This window comes from Simochromis diagramma, unplaced genomic scaffold (genome assembly GCF_900408965.1).
Source record: "Simochromis diagramma unplaced genomic scaffold, fSimDia1.1 OVJJ01000320.1, whole genome shotgun sequence".
In the NCBI taxonomy this organism is placed as follows: Eukaryota; Metazoa; Chordata; class Actinopteri; order Cichliformes; family Cichlidae; genus Simochromis; species Simochromis diagramma.
In genome coordinates, this window is record NW_024386773.1 from 12,131,629 (window position 1) to 12,153,820 (window position 22,192).

Consider the following 22,192-nt stretch of genomic DNA (forward strand, 5'->3'; position numbering starts at 1 on the left):
TTTTTACTATCAAATCTGTTTTTATGAAAATCCAAGTGTGGACTGAACTTACGGTAACCTAATCAAACATATACTCTAATGCTGCCACACATTGCTCACTAGACAATGCGCATTGTCCAGTCAAAAGCACAGTAGCTTAAAAGTCCCTCTCATTTCACAAAGTATGTATAAAGAGATATTGAAAGAGACTGTCATTGCTGTCATTGCACCATCTTGGGCAATTGCATGCATGACGCCTGTTGGGGTCATTAGGTGGCCACAGGTCTCCTCGACAGACGGGGAGATTACAGGCCAGATGTCGGCTTGTATACAGCAAGAAGGCGGCGGACTGGGATTTGTTTGGGAATAGATGAACTTTTGTATTTTCCAGAGCTGATAGTAGCATGTAATACGCTGAACAGCAACAACATATTCAGCATGTTGCACAACATTCGTGATTCCAAAGTGGGATAATAAGTGTGTCGTTCTGCTAACAGTAAAAGTTTTTCATAGAGGGAAAAATGTAATGTCTCCCCATGTGGGATTATTTTGGACATGTGTGGTCACGGAGGCACAAAATGGGAACAAACTTTTTAGCTATTCAGGTATAAGCAGAGGGAAACATTTTGCTTCTTTTTGTCATATAGAGACAAGGTTACTGGTACATCATCGTCCCTGCTGTATGTGACTACCACCGTGTCTCGTGTCTGAATATGTTCTGTCCACTGGTTGAAATGTAGCCTGTTGGCGGTTAAATTACTCAAAACCACCAACGTGCCCCAAAGCAGAGACAGACCGCTCGAGCCTGGCAGGTCATTTTATTAAAAGCATGTTGTTCCTTTTCATGTCGGACTCAACGAAGGCATAAGTGACTAACATCGGAGGCCACAATCAGCAGCATCAACAGCAGTACAAATGAACGCGATAGTCACCGCTGCGCTGCCCTGTCTCTCTTCCTCCCAGTCTCGCTGTCTATACATCTCCCTCTTTCTCTCTTCTCCCCCACTTCTCTCGCTTTCCCATTTTCCGTTGACAAGCTCTCTGAATCTTTGACCACACAGCCTGGAAAAATAGCACGGAGTCATGCTGCAAGGCAAGTCTATCCCTGACCCTGATTCCCTCTCACCACATTTCCATCAGCACCAAAGTAAAACACATCTAATCATTTCAATTTTCCCCCTCTGTCGCAGTATTATTAACATTGTTAATTTTCTGAGGGTTGCAGCCCAAAAGGGAATTTTCAAGGGAAATGCATTACGGCGAGATATTCCATTGATCCACCATTATACACACTTACTTGGTTGCTGTAATGGTCTAATGATACCAAGAGGCCAATTTAAAACCAATGTAGAAAACAGAAAGTTAGAAAGACCTATGAAAAAATCCCTAGTATATGTAGACATTACCTAACATCTAGAAAGTCCTGCTGCTATGTTTTAGGCAGTCTTGAGCTTCGTTTCTATTAAACACCACAACAAATCATCTGTCCTACTCTCTACTACTACTTCAGGAAAGATTCCTCCTGTATGAACTTACTACTAAAAGACTATAATATCCGAGGTACTATGTACCAGGTACCAAATTATATATTTTCTTTAAAATCATCCAGATTATAAACTTAAAATTTACCACTTCCGAGACACAAGTACATAAAATAAGCTGCTCCAGAGTTGCCTACATCCTGACCTATTCACATTAATCTTTTCCACTGTGTACACATTTTTTCAATATTTTTTTTTTAAATTAGAAAATACTCCAAAAGGCGAGGAACACGTATGGTAGAATGTGGAAGAACTGGATTTTGATATCAGGACTGAAATCTTTTTATCATTTTTAATCATTTTCATTTTACATTTCTGACATATAAACATATAATTATACAATAATAAAACTAATTTCTCAAATTATCTTGATGTATGCTCAATCATGTAGGCAAGTAAATCCCAAAAGGTTGATTCTGTTCATCTGGACGTTTAACCTTTTGGGGCAGATTCTCAAATTGCATTAATAGCATTAATATTCACAGTGTTACATGAACAGACAGGACATACAGGAGCCTTTTTAAATATTGTGTTTCATTTAATTAGTAAAAACTTCAAACTGTGATTGTTGTCACGTACGGAGTATGAAACATGATTTTTTTTAAAGCACCAGATTGTCACTGCCATCATTTCAACCCACCATTAAGCTGAAAAACCAGCAGATTCTTCGCCTACGTGTAACAGCTCCCACAGAAAAACTGTCCACTGGTGAACATGGCGGAGACAGTCTGTGTTGGATGCAGTTTTCATTGCATTCCTTCAGTCATGTAAGAAGATTAGGCAACAGAAAATATATTAATCAAACTTGGTGAAGACATAGAGCGTTAGGAAATTACAGTTTTGGTGCAGACCCAGAACACTTTCTTCAAAACTACCAGTTCGGGTATTGGTCTTGGTGGAAGATACACTTTCTAAGTATCTTTGGAACTTAATGGCAAATAACAAAAATGAAGTATCTACCTGCCAGCAGCAATCAAATCAAAGAAGAAGATGATGCCAGTGCTGTGTCTGTGCAACAGAAACGCACAAGACTTCCATGTTTGCATAAAATCTCAGAGTAAGGTGTAGCCAAGTTTAAACAGCTCTATATTACTGATGAAGCAGTAAAGGAATCTATTTATTTAATGTGCAGAAAAATGAAATGAAGCTGATTAAACTTGCAGGTGGTTAGACAGAAAACTGGGCTAAATAAAAATGATTTTATTAAGAAGGCAATCACACACCACTTAATTCATTCAAACAGACATGGGTTGATGAGCTAGCTATGAAACGTGATAGTTGTCACATGTACAGTAACATAATGAAACTTATAATCAGCCCTGAGCAACAAAACTATGCCCACCCAACACCCAAAGGCTCATTGGGCTCACAGTGTCTATACGCAAAAATCCAAGCCACACAACGTAGAAAATAGCAAATAGGGCAGAGAAAGCTTTTTGAAGAGCCTGTTAAGAGCTCAACGCATTCTCTAATTATAGATCTCACTTGTTGTCTTTTGAAGAGAACTGTAAATGGGAGCACGCCAAAGTTTCAGATTACTACAAGTCTCATAAAAAATGAGGAAAAACAGCCCATGGCAGACCACTTTACAGGAGTATAAGAGCTTTTTTTACGTCCCCTATCATTTCACTTAAGTGTAAGACATAAAGTATTAATGAAGAGTGAGAAGAAAAGGAACACTTCACTTAAAGACCTTACACCAGTAAGAGACCATGTGTCAAATGAGAGGGGAGAGAAATACCCCTGAAAGTGTCAAAAGACCGCCACGTAGAACACATCTGAGGATTTAGATAGATAGATAGATAGATAGATAGATAGATAGATAGATAGATAGATAGATAGATAGATAGATAGATAGATAGATATTTCATCATTTTGCCCTCAGTTCATAGTGGGCTCTGTACGTTTATATGACTGCGAACACAGTCTTGTAGGAGTGTGTGACAGTGTGAACTATCGCATGTTGTGGCCTTTGTTCTTCCACTCACACTCCTTCTGGAATAAGAAAATAAAGCGATGAAGGTCAGTTGGAGAGCAGACTGCCAAATATAGCCGCTGTGTTCATGTGAGGGCCAGACTCTCCAGAACGACAAGCCCAGCTCTGACCATGCCCTGTAATTGAGGAGAAAATAAGGACAGAAATTATATGTTTATTTTTGACAACAATTTTAATCTTCTGTGCTCTCCTTCAGAAAACGAGACGCCCACAAAAAGGCACTGAGATTCTGTCTTACTCGAGACTCAGAGTTGAGTTTTTGACTTTTTTAACCAGTGAACAAAATCTGTCAAATGAACATGGCCTGTCGTGTAGGGAAGCCTCAGTAGAAGAAATTTAAATTCAATCAAAACTAAGCTACTACTGACATGTATATTTATTCCCCATTTATAACACAGTTATTGTACTGTAAACACCGCAAATATCATTACTTTAACCTTCATTTAGGCCTGCTTACCCACAGATTCCACTCTATTTAAATCCTAATGTTTTTATAATAATAATCTGTAAAAGCCCTTCATTCACTCTTGGGCTCATGTTATGATCCATAAATGTACAGTTTTGTACAGTTTTTAATTTATGCTCAATTTTCCTTAATTTAACACATTTACATAATGTGTATGAATTTTTATCTTTATATTTTTATGCAATGAAAAGAATCAGCTGAAGAGTTGAGTCTGGCAGGTTTGTAATAATATAATAATTTGGATATAATGGAAACCAATAGAATTAACCTCTTAACAAATAGTAATTTATAGTTTATGTTTTGTGAATCTAAATGGAGTCTAACATGCAAAGAGGCTGCTGCAGTCAGTGTAAAAGCAGTTTGGGAGCAAACTTGTTTTAAACTGGCAAACTTAAAACAACTTGAAAAATTTATCCAACAGCCCTTTTTTTTTTAACTAACAGTTTTCCTCTGTTAACATAATATTTGAAATACATTTTTTAGGCAAGACATATTTCTTACATATTTCTGGATTTTCAACTTTTTTCTTAATCTTAATCTTTTATTTCTTCCCCTGTTTCCCACTTTAAGGAAACAGTCTTCTTCTTTTTGGTCTTTTTTTTTTTTAACTAAGCGTTTTAATTCATTTTATTTGATGTGATAATCTTTTCTTTATTTTATTTAATGACTGGATCCTTTTCTTCTTCGCATGCCTCTGTAGTTTAACCTCTTTAACCATCACAGTTAATGTCTGAAAAGGCAGTTAAATGCGTTTAAGAATATTGGAAACAGAGAGAGGGTTGAAACCAGAATAATAAAATCTCTGATAGAAACCACAGACTCGGTCAACTCATTTTTTTTTTCTTCTTTTTAAATTTATGTGGCAGAGGCTACACGTTCTTTTGTTATTTTGCTCTCTCGGAGAAGAAGCAGAAGAGAAAGCTTAAGTCGTTTCGCACTTTTTATTTGCAGTTTTGCAGTTTAGTGTCTAACACAGCCAGCTTATAACTGAGGGCGTGCGTGAGCGTCTCTATAGACGAGTCCATCCAGATAATTCTCTGAGGGGATGTCAAATGTAGTCGTTTCCTTCAGACTCCACTGGACTAATCCCAGTGGAAAAAATAATGCCAGTGAAATTGAAATAATGTCCACACTGTGATTGATGACTAACCCATTCATGCATTTATATTGAAAAAAAAAAAGATTCGACACTCTCGTTTGGGGAGGTGGGATGTCCTGATTTTAGCCACCAATCTCCGTCCATTTTCCCTCGGCTCTGGGTTTTTATTGCTTCTTAGCGAGTCTTCAAAGAGCCCATAGCCTGTAATTAGGGGGCGGGACCCGAGTGCCTCAAAACACTTCCCCGCGTTAGAGCCCAACTTCTTCCAAACTGTCCCGGGACTCTGAGCTGCGCTGCTCCCACTCCCCTCAGCTTCCTAAGGATTTTGTTTCTCAGGGATGGCCGCATCTATTCTGGAGGTAGGGAATGTAATTGTAAGTAGCTTTTCATTTTTCTCCTTCTTCTTAATACAAACTTTTGATGGTGGAATATTTATAAGAAAGTCGTGCAGTTACTAAGGAAGAAACTTCCAGTAGTTTCAGGTCGTCTCATAGGTTATTATACATAGTGAGAGAGAAAAAAATAAGAGTGATAAAAGAGATTTAAATATACTAAAGGCTAAGCTGCTGAAAGTGCCTTGAAATATTTCTATTCACACCGAGCCTATATTTGCACAAATTTGGCGTTTCCTTAAGATGTGATTGCTCATTATCTGGGAACTGTCAGAGGTGCAAGACATGAAGATAACAGGTCCTGTAAGGGCAGCAGGCTAGTTCATCTTAAAGGATGTCACGACTTTTTATTACTTACAAAACAGAGGAAAATCTGCATGAAGAAGGGAGTTCAACCAGAGTGTGTTGTGAGAGAAAGTGAATGAACTGAGAGTGAGTCAGATTTATATCTAAAAATTAGCAGAATATTTGATTTTTAACCACGAATATTAAAAGTTACATGCTGTAGTTACAGATGTGTCACAGCTGGTTTGATAGTTGACACCTCAGCGCACAGTTTAAACAGAAATACAGGAATATAAGCGTGATGTTTTATTAGTTATATCCATGTGTAAACTGTGCATCCAGCAGAAAGTCTCTGAAATGTTCTGCTGTAGCGTTAGGTACTTGTCACGTGGGAACCTAACATATATCAAATTAAATTCTTGTGACATGTTTGAGTCAAATATATCAGTTCAAAAATGGCACATTTTTTGCTTTGTAGATAATAAGATCACGACCGAGAACAATAGCTCGTTGCCATGATGGCAGTTAGATGACCTGGTACATATTTAAATCGTCTGTATGAGGAGAACTGTAAATTCAGGTGGATTTTTGTATTTTTCAAGCAAACATAAATGTTAAATTAATTTAAGCTGGTCGAAAGCAGTTTGGGCAAAACTAAAAGTGAGGGAGTTCCTTTGCTGAGCACAGCTGAAACTTTACAAACACAAACATCCACTGCTTAAAATTGCCGTGACCACTTAGAAAACAGAGAGAGGAGGAAAAGCCAGCGGTGGTTGTCACACATACGTTTTTTATTAGAGTTGACACTGACAGAAGCGGCAGCAGCAAGCAGCCATTTCCTGCAGAAAGTCTAATTTTCTCCCGTGTCTCCTCCTCCCCAGGAAGACGCACGCTATGGCTCCAGTCCTCTGGCTATGTTAACAGCTACCTGCAACAAGTTTGGCAGCACCAGCCCTGTCAGGGATTCAGCTACACCCGGTAAGACTGCCAGCACCTCTCCAGTAAAGAAGCCCTACAACATGACCTCTGACCTTCAGACAGCCAAGAACGGGCGGACCACAGACAGCAGTGGCCTGGCAGACTCCTACACTGGCTCCTTCACTTCAGCTGGAGGAGGAGGAGGTGGCGGGCTGCTTACACCCACTGGAAGTCCCCCTCCTTCAGCCGGAGGCTACACTACAGAATATAACCCTTTCTCTCACTCCTTCCAGACTTCGGTCTCACAGGACCCGTCTCTTTTAGTGTCCAAGGCCCATGCTACAGCCGATTGTCTCACCAGTGTGTATACTTCGCTGGATATGACACACCCCTATGGCTCGTGGTATAAGGCTGGTATCCACCCTGGCATAACTGCTGCTCCAGCTAATGCTACATCTTCCTGGTGGGATGTCCATCCCAACTCCAACTGGCTGTCAGCAACCCAGCCCCAAGCAGATGGAGGTCTGCAGGCCTCCCTGCAGCCTGTGGCACCACAGGCATCCCTTAGCCCACAGCTGCCCAGTTACAGCACCGATTTTACACCACTTAACCCAGCTCCTTACCCCTCCGTGGGACTGGGCTCCTCCTCACATCTCCTCCAACCTTCCCAGCACATGCTGCCCCAGGACATGTACAAGCCCAAACCTGTGCCAAGTGCAGGGCTAATTGAGAATCCCATGGGCCTAAAGCCTGCTAGGGGATCAGGGGGCTACAGCGGAGGGGCTACACCCACCCGGTCTTCATGCGACTGCCCCAACTGCCAGGAGCTGGAGAGGCTGGGAGCCTCTGCTGCATCCCTGAGGAAGAAACCAGTGCACAGCTGCCACATCCCGGGCTGTGGGAAAGTCTACGGCAAGGCCTCCCACCTGAAAGCCCACCTGCGCTGGCACACCGGCGAACGGCCCTTTGTTTGCAACTGGCTGTTCTGCGGGAAACGTTTCACCCGCTCTGATGAACTGGAGAGGCATGTGCGCACCCACACGCGGGAGAAGAAGTTCACCTGTCTACTGTGCAACAAGCGTTTCACACGCAGCGACCACCTCTCAAAGCATCAGAAGACCCACGCAGATTCTGCAATGCAGGGCAAAGCTGTAGCTGTGGAGGGAGACGCAGATTCTCGGAGCGAAGAGACCACAGAGCTCAACTCCAGCGCTGTACCTACCAATCCCGTCGCTGACCAAATCACCAACGGAGATGAGAAGACTGGCACGCCTAACGGGGTGGAGAACAGCAGTGGATTGTTGGAGATCTGACTTGATGAAGTCTTGAAATTTTAGAGGTGTTTTCTTTTCTTCTTCTTTTTTTTTTTTAAATAGGAAAAAAACTCACCTTACAAACACAAAACTGTATTTTATTTCAAGACATACAAAGGAGACAGTGTTTGAAAAGACTTGATATGATACAGGACTGATAAAGGTAGAAATCACTTCTGGACCACACACACACACACACACACACACAAGCATAAATATGACCAAGCCTGCAAACATATAGCGATCCTCAAATGTATGCAGACACACATGCACAAATATGAGCGACCGAGACATAAATGAACACAATATGCACATGTGAACAGGAATAACTATGAGCAAATGTGCAAACATCCATAATGCATGCATGCAGGGGGATACACAAAAGTACGTCTGCTCGGAAACACATACAAGTAAACATGCTCGTGCACAAATTTTGTAGCCTACACACATTTTCTGCCTTTCAAATGAGACAAACCACTGGGGAAATTTAATCTGCAAAAGCAGAAGGAAAAGAGCTCTGAAGCCGCAAAAGGAAAGTAGTTTTAAAACGAGACTTATGGTCAGGATGATGGAGTCGATGAAGCATTGCATGCCTAGAGAAAAATCTGATTTACAGCTGTACTTTGATACTTATTCATTATTCTTGAAACAATCAATGGACAGTCTACACTTACAGCTTCTTGTTGCCAAAGACACTCTGTTGTACAAGGTATTGCATTTCACCTTTGTTTGCTGTTTGCTTCTTACCATGTCTAATTTAATTTCATATTTACTTTAATAATCTAATTTATGTCTTAAATTATACACATGAAAGATTATCTTGCACCTGCAGGAAATACCTGAAGAAAAAAAAGAATGCAAGATGGTTGAAGCCGGCCAAAAAGAAAATGAAATACATTAAATTAAGACTGTTTTTTCTTATTTATTAGCTATAAAGAAGAGTTTGGGGGTTGTTTTAAAAGTTTTATTTATAAACCTTGAAGTTAAATGTGCGTGTAAACTAATTCTTATATAATCTTTTAATTGTGAAGTCTTCCATACCTGGCAAAATAATGATCAATAAGGGCTTTCTTCCTTGTTTGTGCATACTATATATTGACAACAGTATATAGATATGTATATAGGTGTGTTATTTTTTTATGCATTTTCTATGTTTTGTATAACTTTCCACAAGAAATGATGTCTAGAACGCTTTGGTTACAACAACAAAGAACGTAAAGTAAAAGCTTAATTTTTTTTGATTATTAATTTTGTTATTTAGGCAGAACTGAAGTCCTGGTGTTTGCTGACTTGTTGTGAAATGAGTGTAAAAGATACTGTAAATAGCGATGAAGCATGGTACACATGTTGTAAGGTTTCTGGTGTGGAATAATGACAATTTTGGTGCTTTTAAGAGTAAAAAAAATTTGAAAGAGAATTTTTTTGTGTTGTTCCTACACAAAATCCTTCAGAGAGGAAGCTTTAACATGAAGACGGAAATAATGAGAAGCAATTCTTCCATGAGCCTTTACTTTATCATTTTATCACACTTTATCCCCTTCTCTCGCCTCACTTCACATCATTCTTTTCATATCTTACTGTATTTCCACCTCAGCCTGGCTAACCAAATACTTTCATTATCTTTTGCAGCACAAACAAAGCTGTTCACTGAATTGGAGTCTTAACTCCACACAATGACCCCCTTTCAGAGATCCACTGTAGTTACACTCAAGACAATTACTCCACTCTCCAGCTCGAGAGGGGTAATTACTGAGAGCGATGCTCCAGGAAAGTCAGGAGAGAGGAGAAGAGGGGATTAGGACAGGGGAGCTGTGGTTGTATTGTTTATCCAGGGAGGCGGTCAAACAAAGAACCCCAATTAAGGAAGGATGCGGGACGAAAGACACGATGTGGAGATACAGACGCTGAGAAGAGGCCGAGCCGATCCCCCAAGCATCTTTTAAAACGCCTCTCTTTTTCTCTGCCACTTTTCCTGGGTTTGTGGAAGAGTTAAAGTCCCAACAAGTGGCACTTGTTTGTCCTTCTCACCACTTTCTTGTCAGGTTACTCAGGCTTTTCCAGACTAATAAAAATACTTTAGGAGGGCGGATTTCCCGCTGTGTTTTAAAAGAGAGATAGCCTCAGGATAGACCAAATGAGGCCCCAGATATGTGCACCAGTAGCAGTGCCAGACAACAACGATTTAAGGAGCTAATCTTTATCATAATTAAGCATATTTCCAACAAGATATAGCAAGGCAGGCAAGCACACATGACAAATTTAGAGATATGGTCAAGTTTCATGGAAAATCTCAATTCGTAAACAATTACAATACATTAAACTAGAACAGGAAACAAAACACTGGCTTCATAAAAGTAAAGACTTTCATGACAGAAGTGAAGAGGAGACCTGCGCTGTTTCAACCCCCCTGAATCTACTGACTCTACTATTGTAACATTTACACTTCCCAGGCTGCATGGTTCCAATTTAGGGCTTCTAATGAGCTGTAGTTGAGGTCAATTTATATAAAACGTCCCGGGGCCGACTCTGTCATCAAGGGCCGACATGTTTATGGTGGTCTGAAGTGGGCACACGGTCGAGTCCACAACATAAAAGGCAAACATGGGGAATGAGGTATGGGTAGGGTGTGTCAGGCCAGCGAGAGAGGGTGGGGGGGTTAAGAAGACGGTCAGTGGCTTTTAAAACCTCTGCTACTACTGGTATTTTCTGCCTTTTTAAAATACACTGCCTTTGCAGTGGTGGTGGTATACTGTAGCCTTAACTTTATTTTTACTTCTTTTATTTAGAAAGCCAGGAAACATTAAGTGTTTCTTCAAGTAACGGCGTAAAAAGAAAATATACATGCAGTGACACATAGAGGCAAAAAGCAGAAGCTGGGACAATCTGTTCCATATGGTTTGCCCACAAGTGCCCATTTGCTCCATTTACAAAATCAAAAGCAGACTTAATAAGACTAAAAAGGTTATTCCAGAGGATCCTAGACACACCTGCTTAAGCCATCGTGCAACTAATTTCCGATCTAACAAAAACAAAGAAGCAATTTTAGAATATTTCCTCGCCCGGTGTTTTGTTAAGCGTTGACGACTCGATGAGTTACGCAAACTCAAGCTTAATGAATTACTCCGGGGAGGGGATCAGATTCCAGTTCATTAGAATGAAAGCCCTCATCGTGATGTGTTGAACAAAATGCTAATTAACCTCTTTTCCTGCTATTATCCGGTCCTAACTGATTAGTCACGTAAAACAATGGGCTGTGTTCTGATATAGCCACAGGCACAAGTACCCCTACCTCTACCTGCCTGCATGTGCAGGCGGGGGTTTGTGAGAGGCAGAACAAAAGCGCAGGTGTCTGCAGGTGTGCCAGGGTCTCTGTGGCGAACAGTGGGCTGAAATGGGAAAGAATGTCAGCATGCCCAGAGGCTCAACAGCCAGGCCGCAAGTAAAAACAAGATAAGGCTTTAGTGGCAAAGTGGAAAAGTAAAGTGACCTGAGTGAACCATAGCACGACCCGAAGAGCAAAAGAGGTCAGGCTAAACGAAACAAAGGTAAAGGAGAAAGACATTACAGGTAACAGAGGGCAAGAGGTAAAAAGGTCAAGCATGCTTTGCTGATGATTTGTTTTTATCTTTTTTAGCAGTGCTTTACGTGGCTGAAGCGGAAACTGCACTATGAAAAAGTTCAAAGTACAAAAGATGTCTCTCAGTGATTAAGCATCTTTGTGGATTTTGCTTTATTTGCGCAGTAAATTCCACTCAATCCCAATCCTACTGCATTACTTCCTAAATCTCCTCGCTGTGCTACACTCGCCGTAACACTGGCGATCGAGGTTTGGCCGACCTTGGTGTTAATGAATCAAGTATAAGCCGTGCGCCTCACACCATCAAACTTGTAATGCTTCTCTTATTTCCAATGCTAATCTTACAATATTAAAGCTTTTTTCCCCTAGTCTGTGAAGTCCCTTTAAAGTTTAAAAAGAAGTGCTCCCTCACTGCCCAACGCACCAAATGCACCACTAAATGAGGCCATTTTGTTTATAGGAACTGTGGGAGGGTTGTGGGTGACTCTGTGCCCCTTTAAAAAGATAATATGCTTCCCATTTAATGGCCTCCGGATGACAAATTGCTTCCAGGGGAAAATTAGGTTAAGAAAATTGCATGTGTGACACGTAAAGACATATCTGCTCAACTTAGGATGTTTGGCATCCATAAGTCAAATATGCGCAGTAATAGGTGCAGTTGATATTCTTTGAAGAAAAAAAAACACACACACACGTTTGCTCACGGGCTTTGAATGAGGTGCACACGTTGGCTGTTTGTCAATAATCACGTACGCCCAATCCTGACTGTCTTCGCGTGCAAATCACAGCTTTAACAGAATCTATCACGAGAACATATACAGCAAAGCACGGTTTACCCCATTTTTGCCATGATGGAAAGTTTCTTTCTTTCAAGACAAGCAGGCCTATATCTCTTGGAGCTGGTTGGAAAACCACTCAGAAAATTGATGGCCCATTATAACCTAATACCGTTACAAATATCTAGAGCACCATTAAAGTGTTCTTTCCTTTTGAAAATGCTTACTATCTTGACGGTATTCTGACTGACACAGAGCCCAAACCATCCTTGTTTACTTTTTTTAAGTCAAGCCACTAAATACTTCCTTGGAACATTTAAAGTGAAGGGATTTAAGAGAGACAGTGCAGAGAAGGGGTGGCGGAGGTGTAAAAACCCACAGCTCTCAGGAGAAAAGGTAGAGAAAACAGAGTCGGGGAGAACCGCCACTGAAAGAACAGCAGTAAGTGAGAAAAAGAACGGAGTCGAATAGTAAATGAATCTGGATGCGAATCAACAGAATGAGGAAACTGAAGAAGGAAAAAACAGTCAGGGAGGAAGGAGGGAGAAGAGAGAGAGACAGAGAGTCGAAACGCAGAAGGAGAACGGAGCGATTTGGGTTGGAAGTGGGAGCTGGGAGCCAGGGTTGGCAGGGTTTGGTGGAGGAGTGTGGTGGTTCAGAAGTCCTCCAGCGCGAGGCGCCAGTGTGTCCGGCGGGGGCCCTGACCATGAGCTGCCTCACCCCCCCAGAGCCACGGCCACAAACCCCCTCTCCCCCTTCACCACCACCACCACCGCCACCCATCCAACCCAAAACCCACTGGCAGGCAGCGCTTCACTGAAGCTGCTGCTGCTGCTGCATGTTTATTTAATATTCTGAAGAAATTGAAATATCTTTGCGGGTTAACACACATACATACACAATTACATATCACTCACTCACACATACGTACAAGCGCGCATACATTCACACACATTACCACCACAATATATAAATAAATAAAGTCGAGTAATAACGTTCTCTTGATCTGTGGCCAAGAGCGGAGTCGGAGAAAATCTTTTTCAAATGGTGTTTTCAGAAGCGCAGAGGGAGGAGCGTGAATGTCTGACACTGCGTGTTGCCTGAGCATGTCAGTCTCAGTCTGGTTCCATCAGAGAAAGAGAGAACATTCACAGCAAAAGATACTCCCAGTGTGACAGAAACACAGAAATTTAACCAAATGTGTGACTGTGCTGATATATTCAAATGACAGCTAGTGGATCGTGTAGATTCAGTGAAAAAGAAAAAAGAAATCACAGGTTGGGCAATTTAGCCACTGAGTGTGTGGTCCGTGAATGGGAGCATGTATATGAGGTGTTTGAGAAGTGTTAAATGAACAAATGTGCATGCCAGCTTTTTTTTTTTCTGTGTGCGTGAGTGAATGTATATGCACGCACGCACATCCATAATGAGTGTGCGATCATTACAAAGCAATTCCTTCAGACAGAAATCCCTTAAACAGCCTTGGTTTTGGTCTTCATGCTATCCCCCTTCTGTCTCCTCTCTCCTCAACAGCCACCAACCACTGCTGCTGCCAAAAATAACACAGGAGCGCCACTCGAACCCGCGCCTCACCACAGCGCAGCCTGGCCGCAAGAGAAGGATCAAAACACACACAAAAAAGGAAACACATCATATTGTGGAAGGAGGGAAAAAGAGCAGCTCGAGGCTTCAAGATATCTACTGATGATTTTGGCAAGCAAAGAACCACACATACTAATGCACCAGGCCAAGGCAGGGAAAAGGAAAGTGTGTTTGTGGATGTGCGCATACAATTTGGATGAAGTATACTGTAACTGCTAAGAGATGGCATTCATCGCTGATCTCATTCAGTCAAAGATTTAACCACAAGCTCAATAAAAACGCTTACATTATCACATTATAGGTCAATAAATTGGAGCCTTCAGCTGATAAATAAAGTCTCGGAGAATAAGACAAATTAACGCTGAAAGTATGAGTAATGAGGAGGAGGGGTGCACTCCGGTCACAGATACTCAGGTCAGTGATAAATCACGCTGCTCGGATTGTAGGTTTAGGAGTTCAAATGGGAGGCAGCTCTACTCATTGTCATGGCCAGTTCACTTTGTGTTGCGTTTGGCAAAGCGGGCTTATCCACACTGACACGCTGATGCCAGTGGACGAAGTTTTCAGAGCTCCGGTTCGACAGTGGCCAGCAGGGCTTTGCAAGCGCACCATCATGGGATTAATTGTTGATCCCCGGAATTAAAGATAATTCATGGAAAGGTGGAAAATGCTAATAAAATGAAACATTTTACGAAAGCGCTGCTACATAATTTGGAAAGGAGACTCTGACGTTGTGGGTTCAGATGATTTCTGGGGTCTGCACGGTTCCTTTGGCTATTTATGAAGACACATCTTTCCAAACCAAGCAGGGAAAAAGATCCCAAATTAAAAGAGCTGCCTGACTGTAATATCATTGTAAAAACATTTACTTGGGTAAATTATTTTTCATTGTAATTGTTTAAAATAAATTAAAAGTGCTGAAAATATTTCTTTTGAAAGTTTATAACCTTTTTTATTCCATGGAGAGGTTTAACTCTGAATGTTTTCAGAATAAACACTTTGGGGCATATCTGATTTCGAAACCTTATTTTCAGCTTTAGGGTGGTCAGTCCACTACACGAAAGGAATTTCTCGTGTTGCCACGTTGGTCTGTAGTGGATATGACAGGTGCTGGACATCCCAGGGACCCGACAGGGAGGGCTGTCAGCAGGGGGAATCTATAGCTAACTGTCGCCCTCTTCTGGTTACATTTAGGAACACCACACCATTCCCAGTAAAACTTATCAAAATCTGTAGCCTATAATTGGGCACATACACAGTTTAGCTACCTCATGCAAAACATATACAACTGTAGAAATTACTGTAAAAAAATAAACTGTAATGCCATTTTTTATTTACAGCCTAAACAAATAACTTAAAAGTTAAGTAACAAATGTAAGTCAACGTGATGCAGGACTTCTCTATTTTCTTATCAATCTGTTTTTAAATCCTCAGTGGCCTGAGGTGGAAGATTGGCTACCGTGAAAGCGATCATTTACCAAAAAATGTGGACCATGTTCACGGTTTGGAGATGATGGCTCTCACAAAAGACAGCAGGCAGAGCAGAAGATGCTGAGATTTGAGCTGGAGATGAAGCTGCCAAGCTGGGGGAAAGATGAAGACCACTGAGAAGATCCATAGATGCAGCGAAAAAGGACATGTAGTAGGGTGGTGTGACAGAAGACGATGCTACAGCAGATGGTGTGTTTAGCGCCCCCTACAGGGAACAGCCGAAAGAAGAATGTCTGAATCTTTTACCTCTCTAATGTGCATAAATACTTGGATTGACGCCTGTTGTTTACTTCTGTCTGTACCATCCATAGAAAGACATTGTTTCGTGAAATCTCAACGTTAAATGTGCCAAAACAGATGTTTCGCAGTGAGCCGATGACGTCATATCATCGCGCCAGAGGACTCCGCTATTGTAGTCTGTCGGGGCGGCAGTGACGGGGGGGCTTCGCTTTATGCCGTCGCCTCATCATCTGTAAGGGGGAACAATAAACAGCGTCTGATGAAAGCAAGTGTCTGTTTTGGTGGGGGGGATCTGCCATCCGAAACCGACCGGCTCTGTCTGCGTGAAATAGGGAATGAACGACGAGACAGCATCGGACAGCTGGAAGAGAAACTCCGGGTGCTCCAGGTAAAGCTAAGCTAACAGCTCCCCCGGTCAGACCACCACACTCCTCCTCCAGTAACAAACAAGACGAGAAGGCTGGCTTTTAGTAGGGTTTCAGAAACAGAGCTGTAAACACGAGCTGCTAGCATTTTTTTCCCTGACAGCTGCACGTTGCAAAACTGTGACGCCAGAATGACGGCATCGGGGCTGCTGCAGACTTTGGTGACATTCGTGGTGTTTTACTCAGTTTCCACACTGTGTTCAGACTCTCCGATACTGAAGTGGCTACACTCACACTGAAAACTTTTGTAAGCTTCCCCTTTCCCATAGAAAGTGACTATTAATGAATAATTAGATCAGCGATGGCTGTATTGATCTACAGCACGTGCATTAAACAGGAAATCTCCACTAAAAGGTTTTTGTTTTTGTTTTTTTGGTCTAAGTCTATCCATGTTTGAGGACCTGAGCTCCATAGAGCTTATCTAGTTGTAACACTGAATTATTCATTATTAAAGCACATTATTGTGTACAGTTTGCACTTGAAGGCTTGAGAAAGAAATGTCTGTGTAGGTTCTCAGTCGTCCAGGTCATCGTAATCTAAGGACCTTGGAAAGAAAAGGGACTGGACTTCTTTGAGTTTCTTGAAGATGTTTTACCTCTCATCTGAGAAGCTACGTCAGTTCTAAGACCAAATGCTGGAAAGTCCTAGATTGTAAGCAACTGTTGATCATGTGCCTCATCACATGGGCCAAGATGTGAAACAGGTTGTTGGTCATTATCAGCAGAGGTTTCGGGTGAACCCATTGTGAGACATTGCTTCACCCTATCATGTGAGTTACATGGGAAGAGATCGCAAAACTACACTATAGGTGGCAGAGAGTTCAAAAATGGTGCTTCAAATAGATGGCTTCTTTCACTCCTCTTTCAAACTGTCTTCTTTGTCCAAAATGTGAATATTGACATCCTTGAAAGAGTGACCTTTGACCTTTAGATGCAGACGTACAGCTGAGTCTTGTCTTGTCGAGGTGGCTCTTCTGTGTTGTGCCGTGCATTTATGAAGTGGCTGTTTGGTTTCTCCAGTGAGAATGAAGCACAACTTTGCACAGATGTTTTATGATCATTTTTGCAGCCATATATTTTTTACACAGATCAGACTTTGAAATCATTGCATTTTTCTTCTTTTTACTTAATTTTTTTTATTCTACTCTTCTGTCAACATTATTTGATATTTCTGTCAAGTTTCAGGGGAATTAAAATCTAATTTAATTGGTGAATATAAGCATAGATATATGTAACTGTAATTGTTTCTGTAACTCTAATTTGAAGACAGAGAATTCAAAATATATAGAAAAAGTATCAAAAATATAGTTCCCCATAATATTTAGTGAGATTTTTACTCTCCTAATAGTTTTGTTTTAATTTTTTAATGGAATAAAAAAACTAGAGTGATTAAAAAATAAAATAAATATAGATATAAAAATGAAAATAAAAATAAATAAGAAATAACAAAGTAAAACTATGAAGTTACACGCAGTATATTAAACCCTATATACAATTATTCTTCTTGTTTGCATAAAAAGGTGTTTCTGGAGAGTCTGTCTCATGCGAGGTTTTTCTCTTATGTAGTATTGAGCAAATGCTGGCTGTGAATCCCGGAAAGACGCCCATCAGTCTGCTGCAGGAGTATGGAACGCGGATAGGCAAGACCCCAGTGTATGACCTGCTGAAGGCCGAGGGACAGGCCCACCAGCCCAACTTCACGTTCCGCGTCTCCGTCGGAGAGATCAGCTGCACCGGCCAGGGGCCCAGCAAGAAGGCAGCCAAGCACAAAGCAGCTGAGGCTGCTCTGAAGATGCTAAAGGGAGGCCTCGGAGGTCCTGCTGGAGTTGGTATTGGAGTAGACGGGTTTATTGGGGTTGATGTGTCTACTGATGCAGATGGGTCAGTTTTTCTGTTTAATTTTTATTTATTTTCTTATAAAACAACCTCATTACAGTTAAAATTATTTAAAAATGTTTATCCATCCAGCTTAGTCTGCTTTAAACATCTAATAAGCAGGCCAGCCTGAATGTTATGAAGAGCATTTCAGCACTTAACAAGAGTAAGATAGAGCGTTGTGTGGTTTCATTGTTTCCTTTTTTGTTTTTTTCTCAACCTCTGTGTAGTGCCCAGTCAGAGATGAAGACCACAGGCACTTCACAGCAGTCTGAATGCAACCCTGTAGGGGCTCTGCAGGTAAACGCAGACAGCTACCAAGGTTTCATTTTGCTCTCATTATTTCTGCGGCTTATAAATTTTCCAACTTTTGGTTTCTTTTTTTACTTTGTTCTGTCAGGAGCTGGTGGTGCAGAAAGGATGGCGTTTGCCAGAGTACACGGTCACTCAAGAGTCTGGTCCAGCACATCGCAAAGAGTTCACCATGACCTGCAGAGTGGAGAGATTTGTAGAAATCGGTACGTTGCTTTGTTTCAGTCTCTCAGCCTGCGTGCACGTGTGCACGTGTGTATGTGTGTACCATGTTTACAGATCTTTGTGGGGACAAAATGCCTGACCCACGAGTTTCATTTTTGAGACTCAAAATGTGGTTTTAGTGTCAGGGTTACAGTTAGGGTTAGGCATTCAATTTTAATGGTTAAGGTAAGCTGCTAGGAAAAGCATTGTGTCAATTAGATGTCCCCACAAAGACATGAAAACACAATTTTGTGTGTGTTCACTAATGAAATATTATTGATAGAAAACAGCTTAATAAAACTGAGCAAAATCATATATCTTTTGTTACACCTTTCACACTGGTCAACTAAGTTGTGACGTTCCTTGACTTACTCTCTTAAAGCATGAAAACTTAAGAGATATCAAGCACATCCTTTGGTTTCTGATGCAATCTCCTCTTCCTCTCCAGGAAGTGGTACATCTAAGAAGCTAGCCAAGAGAAACGCAGCAGCTAAGATGTTGTCACGCATACATGATGTCCCCGTAGATATGAGGACCAGCAATGATCCTGATGCCGAAGATGATACATTTACTATGGTGGGAATCAAACGCTGTTACACTGACTGACAAATGTTTATTAAGCATCATTAGAGGAATTACAGTTTAGTTCACTTCTACGTAGTAACAAAATATTTTTGTAAATTTTATTTTTCTGTATTTCCTGAAGCATTATTAATTTAGCATAATCTCTGATTCATATGCTCTGTTGTTACTCTTCTGTCTCATGGTTATGGCACGTAATGACATTGTCCATTAATTCCTGCATGCACAGAACATGGGCAGCAGAGCGGAGTCGGGTAAAAGTAAAGGCTTCAGCTGCACGTGGGATTCTCTGCGTAACTCTGCCGGTGAGAAGATCCTCCAACTCCGCAGCCACCCTCTGGGCATGCCCTCTGATTCCAACTTCTGCTCTTTGCTGAGTGAACTGTCTCTGGAGCAGCGCTTTGATGTCAGCTACCTGGACCTTGGTGAGTTCACAGACCGTACCTGTCACACTTCTCTCTTGCGTTCTTGCATTCTCGTTAAAAGGAGGATGGTATACAAAGCGCCTGCTGACAGGAAGAGCTGCATTTTTGTTAGTATCTGTTAAATATGGTAATTCAGTGGAGTTTTCACTGCGCTGCTTAAGATCAAACCTGTTAGGTTGTGAAAGCCTCTTACTGTTTCACATCTGGTTTGCACCATCTGCACGCACTTGCAGAGGATACAGGGTCGATTTTGATGTCATGCCCATAAAAAAAAAGGCAAGCTGTGTTGTGGTCGTTATTACTGTCACCAGATATTGAGGAAGTAGCCTGCAGCTGCTTGTTATCTTGGTTTTATGTAGAACCATTTTTTTAATGTGGACAGTTTCAATTCGATTCAATTTTATTTATATAGCGCCAAATCACAAGGCGCTTAAAGCTCTTCACCGAAACAACAGTTTAACGTAGCAGATTTACATTAATGAATCGAATTATTGGCATTTGTTTGTTATCTCTGCTCGATTTATTTGTGTAATTAACACACATTTTCTTTCTTTTTTTTAGTATTAAAACCTGTCACGGTCATTATTTTATCTTCTGCAAACTATATGATCTATGTAATCGTGACAAAAGTGTTAGTTTTTCTCAAAATACGCAGTAGATGAGGGTAGTTATTACTATATTCTTATATATGTTTTAGTTACAGTAGTTTTGATCATATTATTATTATGCCTGTATATAATAACGGTACATTGAATTAGATGTACAGTATTAATAACAATGTTAACTATCAAATCTTTCATTCTGAAGTACACCACACATATGTTATGATATTATTTAAAAAGTAGCAGCAAAAATGAAACTCGTGATTTTGTATTTTGTTCCTTCTGTCCTCAGAGGAGCGCAGTCTCAGCGGCCTGTGTCAGTGTCTCGTGGAGCTCTCCACGCAGCCAATCACCGTGTGTCACGGCTTCGCCCCAAACATAGATGGTGCCCGAGCCAACGCAGCCCACAATGCACTGCAGTACCTCAAAATCATGGCAGGAGGGAAATGACGAGCGTGTCAGCCCCCCTCCCTCACAGACTTGAACTCACCACTACAAAATGCCATCATAAATTTCTACTTTGGATGACGGAGGCACTTTTGTGATGAACTCAAATAACATGAATTACCTCAAATTTAGAAATGAAGACTCTTTATGCCCCGAGATTTTTTAAAAGTCCTATTGATGATGCCAATGAAGATTTAGTTGCCCCCCCCCCAAAAAAAATCACTTGACATTTACAATATTTATCACTAATTATGTATTTTTACTTTTTTATATCACCCTAGTTGTTTTCATCTGAATTTATAAATGGTGCTATCGTGGTAAACTATACGTTGCAAATTACTTGAGATAAAATTCTGATGCCGTGAAATGACCAGGGCGTGAAAGGGGTCTGAAGAAAATGGAGTGGAGTCATCCGTTCACTGCTGCTTTGTTAAATCCCTGTTTTCATGCACGGACCTAAAAGAGCCCAGACTTGAAGAAAAATTAAGAAAAAGAGACTGCTGAGTTATTGTCATAGGACAATCATCGTGAAGATTAACCATTTTACACACAGGTGTTAAAAAATGTTGGTTTTAGTATGAAAATAGCCCCCCTGTCACATGCTAGTTCTTTGTTTGGGTCTGTTAGATTAGGTTTATATGATTTAATGTTTAATAAACACATTATTTGTGGCTACACCTTTTGTTGCCCTCTCTCTGAAACAGTCCACTTATATTATTGTGCGGCCTTTACAATAGACCCCCCCCACCCCCCCCCCCCCCCATATGTTCTAATTGGTCAGTTGAACTGACACAGTGGCATCTGAAATCCCAGTGTCTTGATAATGTTTTTAATGTTCTGGGCTTTTTAAGGTAACTTTGATGTTAAATCAGGGAGTTGAAAATGGTTTTATTTAATGAAATGTTTCACATTGCTGTTTCCATGGAAATAAAAGCATGTCACTGGGTCTTCAGAGGAGTAAAATAGTTTTACTGTCAGATTCAGCAAAGGCAGCTTCCCATTTACTCATGATGTGTCAAACTAGCCTCCATGCTGGCTTTACATCAGTCCGTTACGCAGTGACATAAATTAGTCTATTATGTTTCAGAACGACTACTTTTGCCGTGTAAGCAAACCTTTTTTTTTAACTTTCCAAACAAACAAAGCTAAGCAACCCCCAAAACACTGTTAGAGGCTCTTACATTTAAAACCCCCCAAATTAAAGCTGACTGTCTGCTGCGCTGTGCTCTGAATGTTTGGCTATGTTTTCTAAATAACATTAATATTTGGGAAACTCCGTTATGAATTGCCCTCACGTAGTTTCATGATGTGTCACAGTCTAATTTCTTTTCTTTCTCACACTTTACGTTAAGTTTGCAAATTCATTTCTGTTGCGATAAAGACCCAGCTATGTGTTGGCAGAAAAAGGAAGCGGTACAGTGAGTTTTTATAATAAATGTTTGTTCTTCTCAACATTAAACTCACTCTCGTGTGTTAAGCTTTCAATATCACACACCAGACAAAGCCATCATGTCATGTGGACTTCCAAAAGTATTAAAACAATCCCCTTGTTTTTCTGTTGATGTGACTGATAAGTTTCCACATAAAAGCTGATGACTGGCTTCCAGAGTATTCTCTGTAACTGCCTGTTGTGTCACTTCACCTTG

The 22,192-nt window shown here is 40.9% G+C and overlaps 2 protein-coding genes across 3 annotated transcripts; both read left to right on the forward strand.

Annotated features, from left to right (window-relative positions):
- The first annotated feature begins 5,323 nt into the window (after window positions 1–5,323).
- On the forward strand, window positions 5,324–9,406 carry sp7 (Sp7 transcription factor). Of its 2 annotated transcripts, none has more exons than XM_040008746.1 (2): window positions 5,324–5,455; window positions 6,640–9,406. In XM_040008746.1, the coding sequence occupies exons 1-2, from the start codon at window positions 5,420–5,422 to the stop codon at window positions 7,987–7,989; spliced, it is 1,386 nt and encodes a 461-aa protein (XP_039864680.1). In that variant the 5' UTR covers window positions 5,324–5,419; the 3' UTR covers window positions 7,990–9,406. The 2 variants fall into 2 exon arrangements, with proteins under 2 accessions (XP_039864680.1, XP_039864691.1); XM_040008757.1 differs by having other exon boundaries at window positions 5,324–5,440.
- A 6,401-nt stretch (window positions 9,407–15,807) lies between these two features.
- tarbp2 (TAR (HIV) RNA binding protein 2) lies at window positions 15,808–21,998 on the forward strand. The gene is made up of 7 exons (XM_040008835.1): window positions 15,808–16,063; window positions 17,666–17,980; window positions 18,205–18,274; window positions 18,375–18,492; window positions 18,939–19,066; window positions 19,302–19,497; window positions 20,392–21,998. Exons 1-7 carry the CDS (start codon window positions 16,011–16,013, stop codon window positions 20,547–20,549), a joined length of 1,038 nt encoding a protein of 345 aa, XP_039864769.1. The 5' UTR covers window positions 15,808–16,010; the 3' UTR covers window positions 20,550–21,998.
- The last annotated feature ends 194 nt before the right edge of the window (window positions 21,999–22,192 follow it).